Below are 22,553 nucleotides of genomic sequence, written 5' to 3'. Positions count from 1 at the left end.
GTATCAGGCTTAATTGGTTTAGGGTAGTAACCGCCGTAATAAGCAAGCTACCCCCACGCTTATTTATTTACCCCGATTGTGAAATTCAGTCCTTGGTTGTTGTCTGAATGCAAATCCTCTTTTCCACAACAAAAACTTCTGAGCAAATATAATCCTCTATTAAATTACTATTCAAACTATTTGATAGCATCACTGTAATTATATATGGCTTTTTTGCATGTGAATGCTTGGTTTCTTGGATTTCAAGTCTAAATCCAGCAAATAATAGTAATAATCTTCTTCCTATATGGGAGTGAGCTGAACCCCAAACTATGCAGAATCGGTCAAAACCCCATAGAAATCAGACACCTCCAGTTCTACAGACACTCAATACTCACAGAAATTCTCCTAATAATGGGTGATCAGAATTAGGACACACCCCTTTACTGCTCACCATAGGAAAAAAAAAAAAAAATATCCAACTTCTGGTGGCATCTCATTTACAATGACACAAGCTCCCTCTGCTACCAGGCTCTCTTTGAAACACAAAGGCCTGGAAAAAACATACTCAACACCTGCCATACCAAAACAGGACTAAATCAACAACCCGGACAATGAAAGGACAGCAATGCCCAATAAACTTCTATTGATAGGTGCAAATATGAAAATTGTTTTTTACCTGCTAATTTTCGTTCCTGGAATACCACAGATCAGTCCAGACAAGTGGGTTTTGCATCCCTACCTGCAGATGGAAGCAGAGAACAAAAACTCTTTAGGCACTGCTACATAACTGAGTGCCACCTGCAGTCCCTCAATATTGACCTGTATCTAAACCATCAGAGCCGAAATCCTTCAAAACATTAGGGTCAACATATATACACACATCAAAATCTACAGAAAATACCACCAGAACAGTCTTTCTGAATTAAGGGGATGAGCCTCTGGACTGATCTGTGGTATTCCAGGTATAAACATTAGTAGGTAAGAACCAATTTTCCTTTCCTGTTCATACCCCAGATCAGTCCAGATAAGTGGGATGTACCCAAGCTCCCCTACACTGGGTGGGATCCCAAAAGACCCGCTCACAACACATTCGCCAAAAGTGGCATCTTTCAACATGCGAACATCCAACTGATAATGCATGGTGAAAGTGTGAAATGAAGACCATATCGCAGCCCTACAGATCTTTGGAGGCAACACCAACTGACAACTTTGCCCAGGAGGCCACTTGTGTCCTAGCAGAATGCATTCACAACCCCTCCAGAATAGTCTCCTTCAACCAACGAGCAATTGTAGTTTTAGATGCCTTACTTCCCTTCTTTGCCCCACTGAATAAGACAAAAAGGTGACCTGACCGAAAACTGTTAGTAACCTTAAGATATTGCAACAGAATATCCAACGAGCATCCAATAAGTGACGTTCCCTCGCATGCAAAGTCCCTGAAGCCAAATTCGGAAATGCTGGCAGTTCCACCATCTGGTTCAGATGGAAAGAGGAAACCATCTTTGGTAAGAAAGAAGGCACCGTATACAATGACATCCTGTCATTCGAAATCCACAAGAAAGGATGTCTACAGGACAAATCCTTGCACTCAAATCCACCTGACTGAACAAATGGCCACCAGAAAAAACGCCTTTAATGAAGCACCCCGCAAAGGCTCAAACAGTGGGCCACACAAAACCAGCAGAACCAAGTTTAGGTTCCACTGCAGACATAATCTATGCACTGGAGGATACAAGTGTTTAGCCCCCTTTAGAAAATGAATGGGCAAGGGGCGAAGCCTGATCAAGATGGCGGTGCAAGGCAAACACCGAGCGTCTCACTGATCCAAGCTCTCTGCAATGCCTCATTCCTCTCGAAAGAAACGCTTGAAGGAATGGGCTATCGTTGAAACCCTTTCCGGGGAATCTCAGATTGGGCCGATGGACGCTCATGTAATTACAGGCTTGAGAATGCCAGAAGAATCGCTGGGAGAGGAGCGGGAAAAAGTTACTCACCCTTTCCCCTGATTCATCTACCATCTCCTCAACCTGCATACGGACTCCTCCGCCAAATCCTGCATTATTGAGAGTTTTGACCCCAAGAAGGGAAGTTTTGCAGGGAGAGGAAACTGGATCTCCGCCATCTTTGATTGAGATGGAAGCAGTGACTTCCATCTCAACGGAAGTCAAACGGGACAAGCAAATTCTAAAGCGTAGCTGTCTCTTACTACACTGAGAACCCACTGGTCTGTGGTAATTTTGGTCCACTCTCCGTAAAACAGCACCAAGCAACCTCCAACAGCTGGAACAAAGAAGTGGACCAACCTCGCTTCATTGCAAGGAATTAGCCTCAGCTATGCTTCCCTCTGTGGTGTCCCAGAAAAGTCTTTGACCTCCTCAAAAGGAATAACCCGAGGACTGGCCCCTGGGAGAGAATTGCTTCTAAGGCCCTGAAGCACCTCTTGGCCAGGGAAGACCTCCTATTATCCCTGGACAGAGCCTGAAAGAATCTTCTGCCCTTAGGGTTATCCTTTGGCAACCTTTGCATCTTGTTTTCCCACAGGACTTCATTAGCTGTTCTAGGTCCTCACCAAACAAGAGCTTCCTTTTAAAAGGCAGAGACCCCAACTGAGACTTGGACCACTATCTCAGACAACCACTTACACAACCGTTATCTCCTGGCTGATACTGCAGTCATCATGATCCTAGAAGACATTCTGACCAAGTCATACAGAGCATCTGCTCAGATGCCACTGCAGCCTCTAAGCGCTCAACCTTCTGAGCCTCCTCGCCTGGCTGAGGCAGAGTGTCTTGTAGCTGTTGTACCCAGAGCAGACAAGCCCACTGCCCACTAGTACAAATGACCGCTCATAAGCTTAGAGCCGACACCTCAAAAATCCTTTTGAGGTGAACCTCCAATTTCCTATTTTTGATGTCCCTAGTAGCGGACCCCGCAACCGAAATAGTTGTCTTCTTAGTGACCGCAGACACCGAAGCATCAACTTTAGGAAGCAACAGGAGCTTCGGCGTCTGCTCAGGCCAAGAATAAAGCTTCAGCATAGCCCTCCTAACTCTCAAGCCGGCCTTGGGAGTTTCCCCACTCTTGATCCACCAACTTTTTCACAGACTTGTGGTATGGGAAGGCTTTTGCTGGACCCCTCAAGACCATCCAGGACTGAATCAGCTCCTTCCAAATCAGAGTCCTCCTGAGGAACCTTGAGTCCGAGCTCTTGCAGAACCTGAGGAATCAAGGGCCACAGCTCCTCCTTACGAAAAAGACGGATCACTCTGGGATCGCCTTCTTTAGTAACAGGGATCTCCTCTGGATCCCCTACCTGATCCGTTCCATCTGCATCCAGATCAACCGCCTGATCAACCACTGGTGGCACCCTCGACATCCTCAAGACTCATCAACCGGCCTTACACAAGCTGGAAGGGAGAAAGCTGCTTACTTTTTGCCTGCCCCAGCTTAAGAACAAGAACCAGCCTAAATAGGCCTCATGCAATAAAAGAATAAAGTCCATGGAGAAAGGCCTTGAGGATACAGATATGGGCTGAAAGGACTCTGGAACTAGGAGAATAGGAAAATCCTCACCTTCTGAGCCCCCATGCTCCTCCGCAAAGCCTGAACATGCCCGGGATAGCCTTGGAGGGAAATCCCCCCCTCCCCCGGTGGCTGGCCGCCATTCCTGCACAGATGGGGAAAGAAGCCCCAGTGCAAACCCTGATGCAACTGAGAAGCAGGAGCGGAAGTCTGTTTCTCCTTTGCCATGGCAGCAGGGCCTTCCAAAGAACCCTCATCGCCCGACAAACAGCCTGCACATATCCCAACAAGATTGAGCCGCAACCGAGCCAACCCACAAGCACAGCAGACCAAGCCACACATCATGCTACATGCAGGGGAACTTTTTCCCAACACCTGTCCACCTCGCATACTCTGCTGTTGTGTAAAAATACCCCAGCAGCCCCAACCAGGAAGACAGGAAATTCCTTTTTTTTTTTTTTTTTTTTTTTAACTTTACCGAAAATATAAAAGTTTTAATATTTCCCTGGGTAGGCTGGAACACTGAGCTGCCAAACTGCTTCACAGTGCCTCAAGTCACCTCAGCAGCCTTGCAAAGGCGAGGGATCTGGGCCACCAGATTTACACCCCACAGAACTAAGGACCGAGCATACTAAAGTGTCACCAACCCCCAGCCTATCCACCTCAACCAAGGGGGACAGTCGCAGCAGGACCTAACAACTCCTGGGAGGAAGGCTCTACCTATTCTTCAACTATCTTTTTTTTTTTTTTTACTGCAAAACTGCAGGTTTTGAACCATCTAGTATATGCTGGAGACAGAAAAATGTTGAGGAACTGCAGGTGACAGTCAGGTTTATGTAGCAGTATCAGTAACACTTTCTCTGTCTCCCTTTGCTGGCAGGGATGCAAAACCCAGGAGTCTGGACTGATCTGGGCACATATAGGGAACAGCTGGCTCACCTTTATCCACATGTTTATTTATGTCTTCAAAAAATGTACCAGTTTGTGAGGCAAGACTTCCCTTGGCTAAATCCATGTTGGCTTTATCCCAAACTATGCTTATTTATTTGTTCAGCTATTTTGTTCTTTATGAGAGTTTCTACCATTTTGCCTGGCACAGACATCAGACTCACTGCTCTATAGTTTTCTGGATCACCCCCTTGCTCCCTTTTTAAAAACTGGCATTACATTGGCAACCTTCCAGTCTTCAGGTACCATAGATGATGATACTGATATAGTTTCAGGATGAATAAACCCAGGAGTCTGGACTGATCCGGTACGTACAGGGAACAATGCTTTGCATCTGACTTTCTAGTGCTTATGCCGTTTGTTTTCTTCATTCAAATTGCACAAGGAGAAAATATTGAGCACAAATAATGGGTTGAACTAACAGTAACTCTCAAAGAAATGGATATACAGGTAACAAGATATTAACCCTATGTGAAACTGCCAATAAAATTTAACTTTTAAAATAAGTATGTGACTGGAAATAGTGACTGAACCAGTTGCCTGACAAGCGGGACAAGGAGGGTATAAAATAAAACTAATGGACAAATTCTGAATCCTTAGCAATAAAGCAGGAATACCTTTCCCACAGTCATCCAGTTTTTCATCTCTTCTGCATCAGGAATTTTTGTGGTGCATTCTGGGAACCAATCCACTTGCTCATAGGCACTGGCCTGAGAACAGAAGGTCAGAACAATAAAAAATAAAATTCTGTCCCTCAGAAATTGATCAACAGCCCTGCAGTCAAGGAAGCAACAAGACAGTGTTTAAAAATGCTTTCACACCACACTCACAGCCAACACATATATGGCCTGGTTTTCATCAAATGTTTTAGTGCAACTGAATACTCTATTTGTATATTTATTGTGACAATTAATATCAGCCACCAAGAACTCAGATTCTCCCAGCAAGCACTTTTAGATGTGTCATCTTATCCGGTCATCAAAATGATAGTGATGAAGCATATTGTGCTCCAATGCTATGCACCAGCTTTATGGAGGTCACATCATTGGCCCAAAATATTTAAAATAAATAAAAAGCTGGCTCTTCGAGCATGCCTCTACCTGAATGTCTATTGGGGCAGAATGTAATGATGTTTATAGCTTGTGATTAATTGCTGTTTAAATGAAACAGAACAAAAGAATTATGTTTTTTAATATGTCACTAGTGTAGAATATACTGTGTAAAATGTTTAGTTTGAGTGTAATCTGCCAAGAGGGTTATATGAAAGGTAGAAAATCAAAAGGGAATTAATAAACAGGAAGTCTTCACTTTAACTAAGCAGTAACCTGTACTCTGTAAACAGGACAATGTAAGCTACTTTAGGGCATTCATTGCTGCAACTATATCAAGCATTTTGGAGAAATTAAGACTTACCAGTGCATTTCCTTTCCTTTACTTCTGGCTCCACCAGTCAAGGTTTAGTCCCCTCCTCCAGCTTGCCATGTATGTATGTCATGCATAGAACCAGATACAGCCAGCGTACTACTGTCAAAGCTAAATGTATATTATAACTAGCCAACGATACAACAATGCAATAACTGAAACCTAACATTTTGACCTAATCTTAGCAGAAAAACACAAAAATGTAATAACTATACTTTCTTTGAGATAAATTATCAACTTACACTATGAGAAGCTCTTTAGCTAAGAAATCTAGTCTTAAAAATCCTTGGAGGAATGAAAAATGTCCTCAAACCATTTTCCCCTGTTAATTTTTTTTTCTTTTACAATGTATAACATTTAGTCAATGAGATCTCCTCAGAAATAGCCCAATTTGCACATCCCAGGGTGGGCTTCTTGGCTGGTGAAACAGTCGTAAAGGAAAGGAAATTAACAAGTAAAGCAAATGTTGCTCACAGGACGGCAGGATGTTAGTCCTCACATATGGGTGACATCATCAGGATGGAGCCCAATCACGGAAACCTTCTGTCAAAGTTTCCAGAACTTTGACTGGCCCCTACTGGGCATGCCCAGCATGGCACCAATCCTGCAGCCAGCAGGGGTCCCCCTTCAGTCTTATTTGAAAGCTACAGGCAGCGCCAAAAAATAAAATAATAAAACGTTACGAACCCAACACCGCAGGGCAGCGGGTGGGTTTCGTGAGGACTAACATCCTGCTGTCCTGTGAGAACACCTGTTACAGGTAAGCAACATTTGCTTTCTCACAGGACAAGCAGGATGGTAGTCCTCACATATGGGTGAGTACCAAGCTGAGGATGTCCGAACATGCACCAAATGTACCCAAAGGCGTGCAACAGGCACAACAACTGGGACGGAATTTGGTAGAGGGCATCCTGAACCCCAACAGGCAGACGGAAGGGTGTTGGTACGTCACGTTGTAATCATACGAAGGACAGATTGGCCAAAGATGGAATCTTGTCTTCCGGCTTTGTCCAAGCAATAGTGGGCTGCAAGGTGTGGTGAGAACTCCAGGTAGCAGCCCTGCAAATGTCAGGAAGCGGCACTGAGCATAGGTGTGCTACTGAAGTCGCCATGGCCCTCACAGAGTGCTCTTTAACACAGTCTTGAAATGGAATGCCTACTTGCTGATAGCAAAAGGATATGCAGTCCGCCAACCAGGAGGAGAGAGTCTGCTTACACACAGGCTTCCCTAACTTGTTAGGGTGGAAAGAGATGAACAATTGAGTGCTTTCCCGGTGGGCAGCTGTACGGTCTAGGTAAAATGCTAGAGCCCGTTTACAGTCAAGGGTATGCAGAGCCTGTTCCCCTGGGTTGGCATGGGGCCTGGGAAAAAAAAGTAGGTAATATGATGGATTGGTTTAGATGAAAATCCGAGACTACCTTAGGTAAGAATTCAGGGTGAGTGCGGAGTACCGCCTGGTCCTGCAGAAGTTTAGTGTATGAGAGATAGGTAACTAGAGCCTGCAGTTCACTAACTCTACGAGCTGAAGTGATAGCCAAAAGGAAAATCACTTTCTATGTGAGATATCGAAGTTCACAAGAGTGAAGAGGCTCGAATGGTGGTTTCATGAGCCGACCCAAAACCAGATTAAGGTCCCAAGAAGGGGCCGGAGGACATAGTGGAGGCTTGATGTGGAGCAAGCCCTTCAAAAAACGTGTTACCAAGGGTTGTACTGATATAGGGACATCCCCGACACCTTTATGGAAGGCAGCTACCGCACACTGACATGCATTCTGATGGAAGAAGTCTTAAGACCTGACTCTGATAGATGCCAGAGATAGTCCAGGAAAAGGGGTTCACCATGACGTGAACCTTTTCCATTTGTAAGAGTAAGATTTTCTCGAGGAAGGCTTCCGCGAAGCAATCAGGACACGGGAAACTGGTTCAGAAAGGTTAAGTGGCTGAAGGATTAACCTTTCAACATCCATGCTGACCTGGTTCACTTTACCACAGAGTACACAGATGCACAGGAGCTTGGCCCTTAAGATAAATGTGACTCAAAAATAGTTTAAGCACTATATCACAACCATGAAATAAGTAATACAAATTCTCTTCAATAAAAAAACAGGGTCGGGGACTGTCCACAACCATCCTCCAACAGCTGGAGGCAGAGAACACTGACAACATACACAGAGGTGATGTCAACAAAATAAACCTCTGCCTCCAATTGCTGGATGAGGGCACTAAACCCACAAGATTCTTGACTGGTGGAGCAGAAGGACAAGGAAAACTTGATTTTATAGTTTGTGTTGACATATAAAAAAGGCTCATCAATTAAAAGTATAAGAGGCAACAATCAGAGGGCTGGGAAGCAGGAAATGTGCCCCAGTAACTTTAGCTGGGGATAAGCGCTCTTGGGAACTTTAGGAGTTATTTTTCTGACCAGGTAACGTTTAATCCCACCCCCAGAATGTCCCCAGCACAAACCTTTTTTTTTTTTTTTTTTTTTTTTTTTTTTTTTTAAATCCTGGACAAAACTTAATCAATGGGATTTTTGAAATCTTGAGATCTTTCCTGAGTACTTTTCCTATGAGAATATCTCAGTTTTGTTTCCTCAGTAAGATTTTCCTCCGTAACCATTTCCATGACTTCAACACTTCTTGAGCACCGTGGGCTAAATTTCCAAAAACTTAAGTCAGGATTTGGATATATAAAATAAAGTGTTATGTGCAGAAATCACCTGTATGCGTATAAAGGAGAAATTACTACTTACCTGATGATTTCCTTTCCTCTAATGAGGGTGGGTCAAGCCCCGCCAGTGGGTTAGGTAACTCTGCCAGCAGATAGAGACTTCACGGACATACAGCCCTGCCCCAACCAGCTCGTCAGTATTCTTTGGAAAAGCCAAACTGTGGACAAACTGATTCTACTTGAACACTATCATTAACAATCAACCACTCATGCTTCCAACCCAACAGGAACTTTGAGCTCAGACAAAAGAAACAACATATTCACTAAACTAAGGGGCCATAATAGCCACTTACCAGTCTTCATCAAAGAGCAGGAATCACACTCTGCAATGTTCACCCTGAAAAGGCTAACCACAAATTCAATATCACAGCCTAGGGCGGATCTGGGATTGACCTGGACTCATTACAGGAAAGGAAATTATAGGTAAGTAGTCATTTCTCCTTCCTCTTCATTCTAGCAGGTCAATCCCCACCACTGGGATGTACCAAAGCTAATCCCAAAAAGGGCGGGACACTGCTAGCAGTCCAGTCAAAACCACCCGTGCAAATGCAGCGTCCTCCCTAGATCAAACATCCAAGCAGTAATGCATGTAAAAGTGTGCCAAGATGGCCACGTCACCACCAGCAAATCTCAGCAGGCAATAAACAAAGTTTCGCCCACGATACCGCCTGAGCCCTCATGGAATACGGTCTAATCTGCAACCTCAACAGCCACATAGGCAGCCGTAATTACTTCCTTAACCCAATGGGCTATCGTTACCCACATCGCTGGTACTCCCTGTTTACCATCACCATGGAGCACAAACAGGCGATCAGACTTCTGAACAGATTTAGTCATCTCCGAGTACCGCAGTTTGACATCCAAGGAGCGCAAAAGACTCACTCATCTCGGTTCCTGTCTAAAGCGGGCAGGGAAATGGACTGATTCAAATGAAACTCCCAAACCACCTTTGGCAAAAATAGGGCACAGTCCAAATTTGTACCGTTCCTGGAGTCATACGCAGAAAAGGCCATTGGCGGGAATGAGCCTACAGTTCAGAGACGCGATGTGCCGAACAGATTGGTACCAGAAAAACTGTCTTTAAGGTAAACAGTTCGAAGGAAAGAGAACGCAGTGGTTGAAAGGTGGGACCTGCCAAGAATTCCAGAACCAAATTAAGGTCCCAATGAGATACCGGAAGCCATAAAGGGGGACAAAGGTGCTTAACTCCCTGCAAGAAACGGGGCACATCAGGATGGGAAGACAAAAGCCCTCCACTGGCTCTCCCCCTATAATAAGAGCTGTAACTTGAACTGTCAAGGTGTTAAGGGCCAAGCCCTTATGCAAACCATACTGCAAGAATTCCAAAATCAAAGGAATATCCACCTTGAGAGTTTGAGAACCTCGCTCAGAACACCAAACCTCGAAAACTCTCCAAGACAGGGCAGAAACACATACAGCAGGGCATACAGAGGCATTATGACATTTTCCGTTTTATTCACCATTCCCTAATAATTCCCAACATTCTGTTTGCTTTTTTGACTGCCGCAGCACACTGAACCGACGATTTCAATGTGTTATCCACTATGATGCCTAGATCTTTTTCTTGAGTGGTAGCTCCTAATATGGAACCCAACATTGTGTAATTATAGCATGGGTTATTTTTCCCTATATGCATCACCTTGCACGTATCCACATTAAATTTCATCTGCCATTTCGATGCCCAATTTTCCAGTCTCACAAGGTCTTCCTGCAATTTATCGCAATCTGCTTGTGATTTAACTGCTCTGAACAATTTTGTATCAACTGCAAATTTGATTACCTCTCGTCGTATTTCTTTCCAGATCATTTATAAATATATTGAAAAGTACGGGTCCCAATACAGATCCCTGAGGCACTCCACTGCCCAATTCCTTCCACTGAGAAAATTTTCCATTTAATCCTACTCTGTTTCCTGTCTTTTAGCCAGTTTGTAATCCACGAAAGGACATCGCCACCTATCTCATGACTTTTTACTTTTCCTAGAAGCCTCTCATGAGGAATTTTTGTCAAATGCCTTCTGAAAATCCAAGTACACTACATCTACCGGTTCACCTTTATTTACATGTTTATTAACTCCTTCAAAAAAATGAAGCAGATTTGTGAGGCAAGACTTGCCTTGGGTAAAGCATGCTGACTTTGAGAGAGCAATGCTTATCAGAGTTCGAACTTGACAAATCAACTTTTGCACTCAAGTGTCCGGCAGAAATATTCTTCTCTGCCTTGTATCAAAGTGAACCCTGAACTACTCCAAAGTCTGAGAAGGCTAAAACTGCTCTTGGCCCGATTCACCATCCAGCCTAGATCATGTAGCAATGAAACCACTTTATGAGAAGCACAAAGACTCTCTTTCATGCTCTTGGCACGAATCAACCAGTTGTCCAGATAGGCGTAGACTAGAATTCCGCCTTTGCGTAGGGCTGCTACTACCACCACCATGACCTTGGAAAAGGTCCTGGGCACTGTGGCCAGCCCGAATGGCAAAGCCTGAAAATGGTAATGATGATTCAGAATGGCAAACCGAAAGAATCATTGATATTCCTGATGAATGGGAATATGCAGATATGCCTCCATCAGATCCAGGGACATAAGGTATTACCCTGCTTGTACTGCCATTATGACAGAATGCACTGTTTCCATCCTGAAATGCATGATGGTTGATGCCCTTGAGATCCAGTATGGGTCAAAAAGATCCTTCCTTCTTGGACACAACAAAATAAATGAAATAACGGCCTGTATTTTGCTGCAATTCAGGAATGTGTGTCATCGCTTTCAAGTCCAACAGCTTTGCAATGTAGCTTCCACTGCTACCTTCTTCTGAGGAGAGTTGCATGGAGATATCATAAAGGCTTCCAGAGGAATGAGAAGAAATTCCAGAGCATATCCATCCTGAACTACTTCGAGGAGCCACTGATCCAAAGTAATCTGGACCCACCTGTGATTAAATACGAGAGAGGCACCCACCTATCTCCTGCACTAACAGGTGAACCCACAAATCTTCACTGAGAAGATTGAGGAGCTCCAGTTCCAGAGCCTGTATCCTTTACAGTCCTTCGGGAGTGAAAGGACTGAGATCTGCGAAAGGGACAGGCTTCTCTGGGAAGAACATCCCCTATAAGGCAAAAATGCCATAAGTCTTGAGAACAGCCACTTGCCTGAAAAATCCAGGAAACTGGCTTCTTGTCCTCTGGCGAGGGACCTGATTTCCCCCCATTTAATGCTATTTTCTCCAACTCACAACCAAATAGAAGCAAACCCTTGAAGGGCAGCTTAGTAAGACTGGGTTTTCAAATAGTATCTGCCGACCAGTTGCGCAGCCACAGCTGTCGTCTAGCCGCTATAACAGAAGCAACACCTCTGGCAGCTCTACAAACCAGATAAGAAGGCAGCCCCCGGTTCTAGCATAGGCCTGCTGACACGGCGCTGCCAGATTCTTCAAAAAGACGCAAGGTATCTCGAGCTACCAGGGAACAACAAGACGCAATTTGCAAGTTCATTGCCTCTACCTCAAAGGCTTGCTTTAGGATAGCCTCAATTCTCCTACCCTGAGCATCTTTAAGAGCTGCACCTCCCTCTACCAGAATGGTGGTTCACTTCGTGACAGAATGCACCAAGGCATCCACTATAGGGAAATACAACTGCTCTCTGGCCTGCAGATCCAATGGATATAAAACCGTCAAGGAGTGCCCTCCCTTTGAAGGACGCCTCTGGCAAACTCCATTCCAGATCAATTAACTCCAGGAGTGAAGAAAAACAAGAGGCCTTGCATAGGGTGACCAAAATGGGGTTCTCCTTCTGTAACCCTGAGGAGTCAGCTCCAGCCACTCCATGGGTCTTTAAAGTCAGAGATCAAGCTTGGCAACTCATCTCTATGAAAAACTGTGGCTCAAAATCTGGGGGAATCTGCCCCTTTCTCCACAGAAGAGCCACCATAAGAAAATTGGTTCTTACCTGACAATTTTCATTCCTGTAATACCACGGATCAGTCCAAACCATGGGTTATGCTTCCCTTCCAGCAGGTGGAGACAGAGAAAAACTTGAAAGGCACCCTCACTTAACCTGGTGTGCCTCCTGCATCCCTTCAGTATTTAGAATATCAAAGCAGAAAAGGACTAGCAATGAATCAAGCAAGAACAGAACTGTAAACATGAATGTATAAACACAAACTGTAGCTTTCTTTCTTAGTATGCTGCAATAACATAACTGTAACATGCGTGCGGGGACTGCAAAAATCTCCCTGTTATCCACTCCTAGTCTTTGGGCGGGCGTTTGGACTGATCTGTGGTACTACAGGAATTAAAATTATCAGGTAAGAACCAATTTTCTTTTCCCTGTACATACCCAGGTGGAACCTCGCAAATCCCACACGCAGCACGCCACTGCCAAAATCTCCGGGCGCTTGAACATCCAAGCGGTAGTGGTGAGCAAATGTATGGAGCGTCTTCCAAGTAGCGACTCTGCAGATCTCCTGAGATGATACCAACTGGCATTCGGCCCAAGAAGCTGCTTGAGAGCGAATAGAATGGGCCTTCAGGCCCTCAGCTGCTCGTCCTTTACAAATATATGCAGACGAAATGGTTTCTCTCAACCATCGAGCAATCGTCGTCTTAGAAGCCTTTTGAAATCTCCTGGGAAACGCTCCAAAGGACAAACAAATGATCTGAGAGTCTGAAAGAATTTGTGACTTCCAAATAACGCAGCAAAGCACATCTAACATCCAGCCTACGAAGCTCACGTGTGTGTTGTGCAGTGTTTGCTAAATCAGGAAACGCTGGAAGCTCAACTGACTGGCTTAAATGAAAAGAATATACTACTTTGGGCAAGAATGATGGTACTGTTCGAAGAGAAACCCCCGAGTCAGAGATTCTCAAGAAGGGTTCCCTACAGGAAAGCGCTTGCAACTCAGAAATTCTGCAAGCAGAGCATATGGCCACCAAAAACACTGTCTTCAGGGTGAGGACCTTCAGCGTTACCGACTTAAGGGGCTCAAACAGCAAGTCACACAATCCGCAAAGAATCAAACAGACTCCACGACTGACATATCGGGCGGACAGTGGGCTTCAAATGTCTTACTCCTCTGAGGAAACGTACCACATCAGGATGTGACGCCACCGAGCTACCAACCAGATTGCTTAGGGCCGCTACCTGCACCCGAAGGGAATTAAAGGACAAGCCCTTGGCCAAACCATTTTGCAAAACACTTAACAGCTGAGCAATCGTAGCGCGTCTGGGAAGGATTTCTTGCTCCCGACACCATGTCTCAAAAACTCTCCACACCCTACTATAAGAAAGAGAGGTAGACGCCTTTCTGGCTTGTAGCAATGTAGTGATAACTGCCTCAGAATATCCTCTTTCTTTCTCAAGCTCCTCCTTTCAAAAGCCAGGCTGCTAGACAAAAGCGAGCTGCCTGATCAAAATATATAGGACCTTGACGGAGAAGATGAGGAAGATGTCAGAGTGGCAGAGGTCCGAACACGGCCAGATTGATGAGATCCGTGAACCATGGATGTCGGGGCCACTCTGGAGCTACTAGGATTACCCTCCCTGGGTGGACCTCTATCCTGCGAAGCACCTTGCCCACCAGAGGCCAAGGAGGGAACAACAACAGGAGAAATTAGGTTGGCCAGGGAAGCACTAGTGTGTCGACCCCGTCTACGCTGTGATCTCTCCTGCGACTGAAGAAGCGAGGAGCCTTGGCATTGCCCCGCTTTGCCATCAAGTCCATATGAGGAATACCCCATCTGCGAGAAATGAGATCCATTGTCCGCTCCGAGAGTTCCCACTCTCCGGGATCTATACATCTGCGACTTAGAAAGTCCGCTTATATGTTGTCCTTCCCAGTGATGTGAGAGGCCGCTATTATTGCAAGATTTTGCTCCACCCAAGCCATGCGCAGTTCTGCCTCGTCGGTTACAGCTTGGCTTCTGGTGCCTCCTTGACAATTGATATAGGCCACCGTCGTCACATTGTTGGAGAGGACGCAAACCGCCTGATGGTGTAAGTGTGGAAGAAAGTGTTGCAGGGCTAAGCGAACCACTCTGGTCTCCAGGCGGTTGACTGACCATCCGGACTCCATTGGGGACCATCTGCCCTGAACTGAAAGAGACTGGCAAACAGCTCCCCAGCCGGAGATACTGGCATCCATGGTCACCACTATCCAGTTTGGAACCTCCAGATTCACCCCTTGCAATAGGTGTGTGGGCAGAGCCACCACCCAAGACTGGAACTGGTGTGATCTGTGAGTGGCAGAGAGAATTGGAAATTCTCCGACTTGGGGTCCCATCGGGAAAGCAATGCACGTTGTAACAGTCTCATATGAGCAAAAGCCCAAGGTACCACCTCCAGAGTGGATGCCATCAAGCCCAGAACCTGCAGGTAGTCTCAGGCCTTGGGCAGTGGAAAAGCTAACAAGCAACGAACTTGTCCCATCTATTTGCTCCTTCGATCTGTCAGGAGAAAAACCTTCCCGACCGTAGTGTCGAACCGGGCTCCCAGAAATTCCAACATCTGGGAGGGGATGAGGTTGGTTTTGGTCTGATTGATCACCCATCCGAGGGATTCCAAGAGAGTGGTCACCTGATGCATCACTTCCACACAGCAATCTCTCGATTTTGCTCTTATCAGCCAATCGTCCAGGTAGGAATGAATGAGTAGGCCTTGCCTCCGGAGAAAGGCTGCCACCACCACCATGACTTTGGTGAACGTGCAAGGAGCAGTCGCGAGGCCGAAGGGCAGAGCGCAGAATTGATAATGCATTCCCAGCACCATGAAGCAAAGGAACATTTGGTGATCCTCGCATATGGGGATGTGCAAGTATGCCTCAGTCAGATCTAGAGAGGCCAGAAATTCACCCTTGAGTCCTGCTGCGATGACTTAACGCAGAGATTCCATGCGAAAGTGGGATACCTTCAGAGACTTGTTTACCTTCTTGAGGTCCAAAATTGGTCGGAAGGAGCCCTCCTTTTTTGGAACTACAAAGTAAACTGAGTACCTCCCTTTCGTCCAGTGTTCTGGAGGTACGGGCTTCACAGCTCCGAGGGCCAGGAGATGTTCAAGAGTTTGACAATAATCTGTTTGGCCTGGGGACCGCATGGAGATATTAGGAAGAACTCTGAGAGGTCGAGCAAATTCCAAAGCGTGGCCTCATTCTATTAGGCTTAGTAATTGTGGCCCATGCTTCGTAAAACCGGAAGAGGCGACCCCCAAACCAAGGGATCGAGGGATGGGCCGGCAGCATCTCATTGTGTAGGCTTGGAGGTGGGAGCAGAGGAGGAACCACCTCTGCGCCCACGGAAGGACGAGAACCAGGCTTGGCCTCTGGCAAACAGCTGTCGCTGTCCGGCCACTTGCTGCCTGTTTTGCCGAAATCTCCGTTGCCCCCGAAAATAAGAGCGGGATGATGGAAAACCTCTAGAAGGCTTCGGTTTGTCCTCTGGTAACTTGTGAACTTTGTTCTCCCCCAGGGACTTTATCAACTCCTCCAAATCATCCCTCAATAAAAAACCACCTTTAAATGGGATAGCCCCCAGCTGAGCTTTGGATGAAACATCCGCTGACCAGTGGCAGAGCCACAAAAGACGCCTTGCCGACACTGCAGACTACATGGTGCGAGATGAGGTGTGGAGTAGGTCATATAGTGCATCTGCCCCATATGCCACTGCAGCTTCCAAATGTTGTGCCTGTTCAGACTCTCCCAGAGGAAGATCTCTAGATGTCAGTAACTGTTGAACCCAGCGCAGGCTTGCTCGCAGCATATAACTGCTACAAACTGCTGCTCAGACAACCAGGGCAGAGACTTCAAAAATGCGCTTAAGCAGGACTTCCAGTTTGCGGTCCTGAAGATCCTTGAGGGCCGTCGAGCCTGCAACCGGAATGGTGGTCCGTTTGACCACAGCCAAAACTGCAGCGTCCACTTTAGGGGATCGGAGGAGCTCCAGAAAGTCATCTGATAACGGATACAGCTTATCCATGATGTGACCCACATGCAGACCAGCATCCGGAGCCTCCCACTCCCTGGTCATCAGCTGCTGAATCATGGCATGAACAGGAAAAACCCGGGTCGGAGTACACAATCCCGCTATAACCGGGTTCACCAAGTACTGTGGTGGAGCCTGTAGGGGGAGCTTGACTTCCAGCTCAGACAGAACTGCCGGAATGAGGGGCTCTAATTCCTCCTTCTGAAACAGCCGGGCCACCTTAGGGTCATCCCCCTCTAAGGGGTTCTGTTTTCCTTGCTCCTCATTCAATCCTCCACCAGCGGGAGGGAAAGGAGAAGCTCCTGCACCCGTCGCCGCACTGCCCAGAACATCCGGAGCGGCTGTGCCACCTGAAGCCACAGTGCCTTTCAACTTCGCGACCCGTAAAGACACGGGAACCTCTATGCGCTTGACTATCTTGAGGGGCGGTCCCTGCAAGGTCTCATCGGCAAGGGAGCACCTTGCGGAGATCTGGAAGCCAAAAAGGCTTTATGCATAAGGAGGACAAAATCCAAAGAAAAAGAATCAAAATAAACATCCTGTCACCCAGGGAAAACAGGTCCCTCCTGTAAATCATCCTGGTCCTGATCCAAAATATCATCAGGACCGGCAGAGACCAGAGATAACGCAAGGGGAAGCTCCCCCTCCCCCCTAGCACTTGCCTGAGCTGCAGCAAAAGTATTTAAGATGGCTGCCGTCCCTGCACCGAGGGGAAAAGGATCAGCACTGAGCTCTCGCGGAGCCAATCTTTTCAGCACCCCTCGAGGCTTGGGCAATGCTGCAGACCCTGAAAGAGAGCTGCCTTCCCCCCCAGGCAGACAGTGTGAGCAAATCCCAGCCCTAGAAAGCCGCACGGATGATTCTCCATATGCCACACACCAAGATGGCCACAGCATCGTGGGGGGGGGGGGGGGGGGAACAGCCCAAAAACCGTGAAAAACGCAGCGAAATTCTACGAAAACATGGCGATTCAGGTGGGGAGGCGGACAAGATGTGCATCCAAAAAGCTAGGATGCCCAACTTTTGGATGCACATCCAAAGGACGTAGGTGCATGCCGACGAAGCACAGTGAAGTGTGAAATCACCCTCGTGGCCTACCACGCGCCAAAAGGGAGAAGCCTGAAAGCGGGGCCTAGCCACATGGATGCTCAACCCACTGTGCCTGAACTACCTCCACACATCAATGAACTCCCCAGAGACTTGAGCAGGAAGTCCCAACACCGAAGAAAAAGACCCAGTAGGAAAACTCCTCTCCTCTTTCTCCTGCCCTTTGTTTCTTTTAAATAGCGTAAAAACCTTTACCTGAGTTCAGCCCTCCCTAGTGAAGAGCAGGAATGGCTCCCGGCTATGGGGGAGAGACGGAGAAGCCTTCAACGAAGATCCTCTCTCAGTCTGCAACTGCTAACTGAATTTAAGTCCAAACCATCCAAGGCTACCGGACTGAGGCACTCTACTGAGGGAGGGACCGAACGGTATCACCTCAGGAGGCAAGAGGTGCTATACAGACATCTCGTCTTCCTGATGCCTCCTTTTGCACTTCTTTCTTCCTTCCTTTACCTTCTTGCTCACAGGCAATCCCCTATAGGGAAAGGCATGTCCACTATCCTCCAAATGTTTTGCAGACCCCTACATGCTTCCCTTTTACTTTTTCCATAAGGTAATATGCCACATATGCAAAACGTATTACTGTAACTACCAAGAAATGACAGGCACATCAGAATCAATCGTAATGTATAAAACTTAATAGTTCATAATGCTTACTGATATGGACTGGGGAGAGAGGTGGAAATGGGAATTTGGGGAGCAAGAAAGACTGGTGGGGGATGAACATAGCGGAAGAGAGGGAAAGTGACTGGTTGGGATGGATGGGAGGAAAAGAGAAAAACTGGTGGGGATGGACTGAAAGAGAGGAGGGAGAGACAGCTCAGGATGGATTGAGGGTAGAGAGAGGAGAGAGACTGGTTAGGATGGACTGGGGGAAAGAGAGAGGATACCAGTGGGCATGGACTGGAGAGAGTGCTGAATATGGACTGGGGAGGAGGAGGGAGAGTTTAGTTTAGTTTTATTGAATTTTATATACCGTCGTTCAGACGTGCCATCACAGGAAGAATAAAGAAATACAATGACAGGTATAAAAAAATCAATGAAACAAATATAAAAGCAATTAAATGAAATAGAAACTAATAAGTACGTTTTAAACAGTAAAAATAATTAAAAAGAGAAAAGACCTATAAAGAGAAAAACCAGAAATGTGGCTGGGCTGGGGAGGTACCGAGTGAGAGACTCCTGGGGATGGAGGAAGGGGAAGTGTTTGAGAATTAACAGGGACAGGTGAAGAGAAATGTAGTGCAGACTCCTGACTCAGTACCTTTTCATTTTCTCCTTTTTAAGGGAAATGACATCCTTCTGCTTTCCCTCACCTTCCCCATGCCAGTCCCCTCCCCAGCCTCTTCTCATGTCCTTTCCCATCCTCTCCCCTTCCTGCCTTTCCCCCCTGCCCTGCTTCCCCTCACCTGTGGCCCTTTCCCGAGCGCCTTCTTTCCTGTCCTCTCCCCATGGCCTCTTTCCTAATGCCAGTGGAAATAAGTGGAAAAAATAAATACTTAAAATGAGTTTTACTTGAGTTGGGGCTCTCCAAGTGCCCCTGAAATGGTGCTCAGGCTAGATGATGACAATGGCTGCAGGGTGGTGTAGCTCAATGCTTCTGGGCTGGCTCAGTGCATGGTCTGTCCGCTGGGGTTAAGGCCCCATTGCGGTAGAGACTGCTGGAGGAGAGCTGGTGGCTGCAGTGAAGGCAACGGAGGTCAGGCCCGCAATGGAAGAGCATTGAGAGCTCTGCTATTAGGCTTCTGCTGCAGAGGAGACAGCCAGCAGTGCAGGGGGGGGAAGGACGGCGATGGTGGTGTGCTGCAAACCTAGAAGTGAGGTCCTGGTCGTGGCACCACCTGAAATCGCTGCCACAAAGTCAGGGAAGGTAGAAGAAGCCGGAAGCACAGGGAAGGTGCCCGCTGTTATGCTACAATATGGAGTCCATGAACACAGAAGTAAGAAAAAATGTTAAGTTTCTAATACACTGTGAGGTAGATATTCAAAGATAACCAGATAAGCCCTTGCCCAGCTAACATAAGAAGGATATTCAGCAGCAGATATGTGCTAGTTAGTCGGATAAGTCTTATCTGCTGCTGCTGAGCAGCGCTAACTTAACCAGATAATTCTGAATACCGTCACTTATCCGGCTCCTCCCCCAGCCATCACTTAGCCGGATGATAAGTGGTGGCCGTTGAACATGGGCAGATATTCAGCCACCACCACAATCTCCCATACTGCAGGGACAAACGGGTACCAGTTTCCATGAACACTGACCCAGCTGAAATTCTCTTCTGTTTAGTCTGTGAATACAGCTCGGGAACCAAGACCACCACAAGTTGTCAAAAGCAAAGTCAGTCAACTGTTTCAGTGTGCTAATATAACAAGACAGCGCATGGCCCTAAGGATGGGGAAAATCAAACTGCAAGCACTGTTTCTCTTTCATTTTGTTGCTATACAAAATACTATGAAACCAAGCAGTCACCTCAGGCTCTTCCTGCCAATTGATGTTCAACTCTTTCTCAAATCCTTTCAGAGTGAGCCCCAGACCTCTCCGCCCCTTCTGTTTGGAGGCTTCAACAATGTCCTTCCGTCCCTGGCTAAATTTTCCCAGTCCTTCTCCCTCTTTGAAGCCCATCTTGGCCTGCAAAAAAAAAAGAAAACACGTTAGTAGCACCTGGAACAAGGTGGCCTTTGTGACCTTACCATCACCAAAAGAACCAGAATTTATTTGCTTAATTTTCAGGATGTCAGGGAACCATATACTATGATGTACAATAAGTGCAAATGATCATCCCCCACACAAGTAAAGAAAAGGGTCCAAAAAAATAAGAGTGGCCTGAAAAGGCTGAACATTAAACTTAAAGAGGTCAATATTCAGACTCACTTCGGATAGCAAAGCTAGCAGGATAAACTTATTTGGCTAACTTTAGAGGCATATTCAACAGTGCCAGCCACAGTACTGAATATATAGCTGGCTAACTTTAGGACATCTCTTTGACTCGACAAGACTTAACCGGTTAAGTCCTCCGAGTTAGCTGGTTAACTTAGCCAGCTAACAAATCCTCCCAGTTACGCCCATGGACCGCTCCCTAACTTATCCAGCTAAATTGTAGCTACCTGACTTATTAGCTGGCTAGAATTTATCTGGATAAAGGCTGAATATAACTGGGTAAGCCATTCAGACATAACTATTATGTCATCAGTCTAAACGGCTTTTGATATGGAGCTCAAGATTTTTACCTTTAGTGATTTTAAATGCAAAAGATAATTTGGTGTTTGTAGGAAGAGCCACACTGATGGGGATGGTACTAGATTTCCTGGTACTAGATTACCATGATGCCTAGAAATTATATTGCAGTGTTCCTTAATGCAGCCACTTCCTGGGCTAATACACTCGCTCACCATTTACTTCCCCACAATACTCTACCTATCCCCGCACCCCAAGCCGGCAGGAGGTGAGCAGAGCAACATACCTGCCTATCCATAAAACTCTGAACCGCAGTAGTAGAAGTGGCTGCCGACAAGTATGTTTGCTCTGCCCTCTTCCTGCAAGCTTAGGAGGGTATTGATACCATCTGGTACCTACAGTTTGAAGATAGCTCCTACAAACTTTCTCTGCGCCTGCTGTTAGTATTACAAAACTGAAGCCTTATTTGTCCAAAAGATCAGAGAAATCACAGATAGCTGCACAGAGATTTTTGTCACCAAATTACCTCTGGTAATATGTGCAGAGCTCAGTTTTCCTCTCATTAAAGCTATGGTCTCACTATCAACAGACAACAATTATGACCATTACTGTAAGCTCAATGACATCCTGATGGATGATAGCAATAAAAATGGAATTCTTTATAAAAGCGTTATCGGGCAACCAGCACATCACAAACCATTTTTAATTCAAAACTACTCTTTAAAATTCCCTTATAGGAAGAATAGCATCAGTGTCAATAGCCTGGTGCAGAAAACATAAAAACAGTTTTATATACTCAAAGGGACACCACCACCTCACCACTAGAAAGGAGACCAATGGAACCTCACACTGGTTCTCAAGCCAGTCATCAAGGATTCCCTGGTTTTCAGAACATGCATAATGAATATCTACAAGGTGGAAGACTAATCTAGCAATTACAGCAGTGGGCTACAAACCAGGGAAACCGGGATGCAAGTCACATTACCCTCCACTGTCTCAGGAACAAACTTAGATTGGGAGCCCTCTGGGGACAGGGAAATACCCACAATACCTGAATGCAATCCACTTTGATGTGCCAAAAAGCAGAATATAAAAAAATAAAATAAGTAAGTATCTTCTGACACTGCCTTCCACTGTATGTAAACTTTCTCATGTTTATGCACGTCACATATCTTCCCACTGACATTTCAGAACTCATGAATCGGCAGACCAAAAGGTGTTGCATGGTCTAATGTCAGGCAGAGAGTGCCCTCTAAATTGCCATGTTGACTTTTGACCTGCCAACTTGGGTGTGAAAGTGATTTATGGGCTTCCAGGAAGTCCATTCTGCATCTGGTCCTGCAGAAAGCTGCTTAGTCACTCTGACACCCACAGCAAGGTCTCCACCACATTTCCTTAGCTGTGGTGTTAATTACTTCTGTTGTCATGAGAAAGCTCCTGCACAATATCATTAACTTTCTTTTTGAACCACTGTCTTACTTTATTAAATGCCCCAAATCTCTTGTTCTGTCTGTTTGTCTTATTAGATGGTAAGCTTTATTGAACAGGGACTCTCTCTTTTGTGTGCATGGAAGCTGTTTAAAAATACCATCTTGGTATATTCCACGCATTAGAAAAGGTGGCAGGAAGGAAGGGCAAACGACTACCGGCATGGTTAAAAGGTAAGGTGAGAGAATGG

The 22,553-nt window shown here is 46.1% G+C and overlaps 1 protein-coding gene across 2 annotated transcripts in view; it reads right to left on the bottom strand.

Moving 5' to 3' along the window:
* CMTR1 (cap methyltransferase 1) overlaps positions 1-22,553 on the bottom strand; it is a 322,636-nt gene that overhangs the window by 262,599 nt on the left and 37,484 nt on the right. For both annotated transcript variants that reach the window (XM_029592902.1, XM_029592901.1), the window contains exons 4-5: positions 20,171-20,329; positions 5,070-5,162 (exon numbers count right to left, since the gene is read on the bottom strand). In XM_029592902.1, coding sequence (XP_029448762.1) covers positions 5,070-5,162; positions 20,171-20,329 — 252 coding nt within the window. The remainder of the gene's footprint in view (positions 1-5,069; positions 5,163-20,170; positions 20,330-22,553) is intronic.

The sequence above is a fragment of the Rhinatrema bivittatum genome, chromosome 3 (assembly GCF_901001135.1).
Source record: "Rhinatrema bivittatum chromosome 3, aRhiBiv1.1, whole genome shotgun sequence".
In the NCBI taxonomy this organism is placed as follows: domain Eukaryota; kingdom Metazoa; phylum Chordata; class Amphibia; order Gymnophiona; family Rhinatrematidae; genus Rhinatrema; species Rhinatrema bivittatum.
The sequence above is the reverse complement of the archived record's forward strand: the minus strand, read 5'-3'. Positions and strand labels throughout refer to the sequence as shown.